The sequence below is a fragment of the Vigna radiata genome, unplaced genomic scaffold (assembly GCF_000741045.1).
Source record: "Vigna radiata var. radiata cultivar VC1973A unplaced genomic scaffold, Vradiata_ver6 scaffold_293, whole genome shotgun sequence".
NCBI classification, from domain to species: domain Eukaryota; kingdom Viridiplantae; phylum Streptophyta; class Magnoliopsida; order Fabales; family Fabaceae; genus Vigna; species Vigna radiata.
In genome coordinates this window covers 279,407-284,206 of record NW_014542032.1, presented here as the reverse complement: position 1 = coordinate 284,206, position 4,800 = coordinate 279,407, and the positions used below count along the sequence as shown (strand labels likewise).

General features: G+C 34.1%; 1 protein-coding gene across 1 annotated transcript; it reads left to right on the top strand.

The window, feature by feature from the left end:
* Positions 1-3,421: 3,421 nt before the first annotated feature.
* On the top strand, positions 3,422-4,099 carry LOC106779016 (zinc finger BED domain-containing protein RICESLEEPER 2-like). The gene is made up of 2 exons (XM_014667034.1): positions 3,422-3,480; positions 3,571-4,099. Exons 1-2 carry the CDS (start codon positions 3,422-3,424, stop codon positions 4,097-4,099), a joined length of 588 nt encoding a protein of 195 aa, XP_014522520.1.
* The last annotated feature ends 701 nt before the right edge of the window (positions 4,100-4,800 follow it).

The window sequence follows — 4,800 nt, the reverse complement described above, 5'->3', positions numbered from 1 at the left end:
TCTAGATTATCAGTTCGTTTATACATGAGCATGAAATCTTTTGTTCCTTGAAGATATCTCATTACTTTCTTTGTAGCTTTCCAATGGTCAACACTTGGATTATTCTGATATCTTCCTAAAACTCCAACTGCAAGTGCAATGTCAGGTCTAGTACAAACTTGATCATACATAAGACTTCTGACTAGGAATGGCAAAAAAGTCTGCGCCCACGGATATCCGCGGATAAATTCCACAACAGATAGTTGATACCCCGCGGATATTTATTACCCGCAACCCGCGGGTAGCGGATATTTAAATACCCGCTTATAATTGGGTCGGGTTCGAGTACTACACTATCCGTACCCGCGGATACTCGCTACCCGCTAAAAAGATTGAAATTACATTTTTACCCTTAGGGTTAAATGAGGTTTTATTTGTTTTCCATTTTGCTTGTTTACTTCTTTATGCTATCAACAATTTGTGGTGCTCGTGCGTGCTCGTGTTGTGCCCTCCCCTTTGTGCCACCATCAGAGATTGGATTTACAACAACTAGAAGGAGATCTGTGTCACCAACAGTTTAGATTTACAAACTAGATAAGTCGTTGCATACTCTCTAACGTGAACCAAGGTACTGCAAATTTCTTCCCATTACCTCTTTCGGGTTTTTTAGGGTTCGGTACTGTAGATTTTTCTAATCAATGTGCTTCATTTTTGTTGATTTCTTGAGTTCTTGAACTTGAAAGCAAGTGGGTGGGGTGATTTGGTGTGTCCCAGACTGTTCTCGCACAAGATTCAACCTCACATTGCCCCGCGCTGCGTTGTCCCCTGCTTCTTGCGCAACCGCTTCGCTGCCTCGCCGTCACGCTCCATCTCATCGTCGTCGGTGTGCTGTAAGAGCAAGAGGTAGAAGGAGTTAAACTCTTTTCTTTTGTGATTATTATGATGTGTGAAGCTTTTATGCTGATTCTATCTTTTAAGAACGAGAAAATGAATTCATGTGCTTCCACAAAGACCCGATTTAAAGATAGGATTAAATAGCATCGGATTTTGGCTGGAATGGAAGAAAACTTCTTTAATAGTGTAGTCATTAATTGGTGCAAAAGCTCTTTTGAAAAGTTGTTTTTGCCCCATTTTATCTGACAGTTTCTATTGCATTTATCTGTTTCTGTGATGTGGTGAAACTAGTTGCAGTATCTTTCCTTCTGTTAAAGAGGATAACTACTTATCTTTTTATTTTTACACAATTTCTAAATCATGCCAATTTTGAAACAATAAATTCATTATCCAAGTAACATGTCCTTCGAGCATCATACTGGAAAAATTCACTTGCCAAAAGCTTGGATAAAACCATAATAAATGTTTGATATTATTATATCATATATCATTAGATTGTAATCATAGATCATTTCGGAACTAGATGCATAATATAAATAGTGGTTTCCATAATCAATTCTTGTTGTATTAGTATTTTTTTTCTTTGGACTATATAATAGGAGGAATTAAATGCATTCATAAATATCAGAATATACGTTAGGCCCCAAGTCTAGCCTCAACCAAAGACAGAGTAGGATTTGAATGACAGTTTTTCATGTGTATACATAGCCTGGTGCCAAACATTTTGTTACATTCATTATATTAGTTTGAATGGTTAAATCAATCAATACTTTAACATCAAGTTTTTAGAAATCATTGTAAAAGTCCTTGTTCTCCATTTGAAAAGTAGAAAATTTCAGCAAAGTTGAAAGATAGAATCTGAGACGTTTAGGATAATACATGAAGTAAATATGAAAATTGACAATCAAGTTTATAACAATTTAGATACAAGTTATACTGATACAAGTTATCATATTATACTGATATAAGTTATCATATTCAGATATAACAACACAAACTATTACTTCATTATGAAATTCATGTACAAAGAGGTTCATTGCAGAAAAAGAGGTTAATAGATCCTTGTCCATTTTTCGTTTTCTCATACTAACTATTTGAATAGGTTAACATGACAGTGGAATATGCAGCTTGCCACAAAATCTTGGAATTGTAAGTTAAAAATTACACTACAATTGAGTGGATATAAAGTAACTAAGAAGACACTAATTAAGAAGAAAGAGAACTTTATAGTTTCTTCAGTGTTGAGCTTAAGTAAGGTTATCCATTTTACAAGAAATTGGTTTACGGTCTTAGAGAATTGTGAACCGTGGCCATTATTTGCTCAACTTTATCTATCATATCTAAGTGGTGACTTACAAGAACATTGAGAACTAGAATGATGATTTCATGCACATAATTTATGATTTATATATGAGATTCAAGGTCTGTCACAAACTTTGAAACACACAAAACCAAAAGGTTCTTGGAAAAGTGCTGCACAATTTTCAATTGGCAGGCTTATGGAATCCTGTGTCGTTCAGAAGTTTAACGGTGTTCAAGTATTCATTATCCTTTCCACAGTTTAATTAAGCAATTTCATGATACGAAGGCTTTTTTTTAAGAATTTTCAATTGAAATTTCCTTTGGTTCAATCATTCAACATGATGTAGCAGTCCTAGGAACATGCACCACATAAGAAACTTTTTGTTTATCTTTCGTATGCATTGTGTTTGGTGGCCTGTATTTTTTGATGCAATTGAAATTTCACCGTCCACTTAAATGTATCTTAGGTTGCTATTAAAGTTTAAATATTTAATCTTTGTTTTCTTGCTGGAAGTTTGATATTATGCTTCTCCAATTCTAGCCCATCCCTTGTGCACCTCTCCAATTCCTCTTTGGATTATTCTCATTTAATTACTTATTTTGAGGATGTCTACCCAAGAAACATTTTCTCCTATACATGATGGCCAACAAGGACAATTTTTAGAACCTAATACAGGAGATTCAAATCAAAATGATGTTCCTGTAGTTTCAAATCAAACCGAAAGTTCAACTATTAACTCAAGAAGATTATTATCAGATGTTTGGAATCACTTTAAGAGACAAAAGGTAGATGGAAAATGGAAAGCGATGTGCAATTATTGTTCCAAAAGTCTTGTAGGTGATGCAAGGCAAGGTACGTCACATCTGAGAAACCATTTCAAGAGTTGCAAGCTTCGAACAACACGGGATATCAGACAATCTTTTTTTAAAAACTCAAAAAGAAGGTGGTGAAACCGTAGTTGTTGGCAATTATGTGTTTAATCAACAAATAGCTAGAGATGCACTCCGTAAGATGATAATTCTACATGAGTATCCAATGTCAATGGTTGATCACATAGGCTTTAAAGAATTATGTGGTGCTGTACAACCTCTATTTAAAGTGGTTTCTCGAAACACCTTAAAAAAGGATATTATGAAGGATTAAAATGCCAAAAAAGAGAAATTAAAATTATTGTTGTTAAGGATTCAAAGTCGAGTTGCAATTACAATTGATATGTGGACTGTTAGTAATCAAAATAGAGGCTACATGACTATAACAACTCACTTTATTGATGATTTATGGAGGCTACAAAGTCGACTTGTGAGGTAATAACACTACACTCTATTTTAAGTGTAATTTTTATATTAACATTGTTCTGCTTCACTAAATTAATATAATATGACTTTCAATTTTAGGTTTATGTATGTGCCTGCTCCTCATACTAGTCAAGTTCTTGCTGAATTATTGGTTGAATGTTTAATGGATTGGAATCTAGATAGAAAAGTTTCTACTTTGACAGTAGATAATTGCACTACAAATGATGCTATGATTGATCGCATTTTAGACAAGATTTCACCTAGGTCTCTTATTTTGGGTGGCCAATTGTTTCACATGCGATGTTGTGCACATATATTAAATTTGATTGTGAAAGATGGTTTGTCCATAATTGCTAATGTCATTGAAAAGGTTAGAGAAAGTGCTAATTTTTGGACAGCTACACCTAAAAGAGAAGAGAAATTTATAGAGACATGTGCTCAATTGAATATTCCATTTAGAAGAAAATTAGTTGTTGATTGCAGAACTAGATGGAATTCTACATTTTTAATGCTTCAAGTAGCCATACAATACAAAGATGTATTTGACCGTTTATCACAACGAGAGAGTCAGTATAAAGTTTTGCCTAGTGCACATGATTGGCAAATGGCACATGAAATTTGGCAATAGTTGGAAATATTTTATGATGTGACACTTTTGTTTTCTGGTACCTCTTATCCAACTGCCAACATTTTCTTTCCAAAGGTATGTGAAATTAAGTTGGCTTTGATGGAATGGCTGAACTCTCCCAATTCTATTATTCACCAAATGGCTGCATCTATGGTTTTAAAGTTTAACAAGAATTGGAGTGTGATTAGTGGAGTGATGGCTATAGGTATTGTCTTAGATCCCAGGTACAAGATTGATTTGTTGGATTACTTTTTCCCTCAGATATATGGCAATGAATCTGATTATGAAATTGAAAAGGTGAAGATTCTTTTTAAGGACTTGGTAAGAGAGTATGAAATGTACATGAAAGGTAAGAAGTCAGTTTCTTCATGTCAAAATCCAAACATAAATGTAGGCCAAATACTTGATGGAAAAAAATATGCTTGGAAGAGAGATTTTGCAAAACACCAGATTGCAAAGAAAAATGAACCATCAAATTATAAGTTAGAGCTTGATTATTACTTGGAGGAACCGACACTACCAGATTCAAATGAAGAATTTGACATTTTAATTTGATGGAAGACTAATGGATTAAAATATCCAATCTTACAAATGATTGCAAGAGATTATCTAGCCATTCCTATCTCAACAGTTGCTTATGAGTCTTCTTTTAGTACTGATGGTCGATTTCTTACTCCACATCGGAGTAGATTACATCCAGA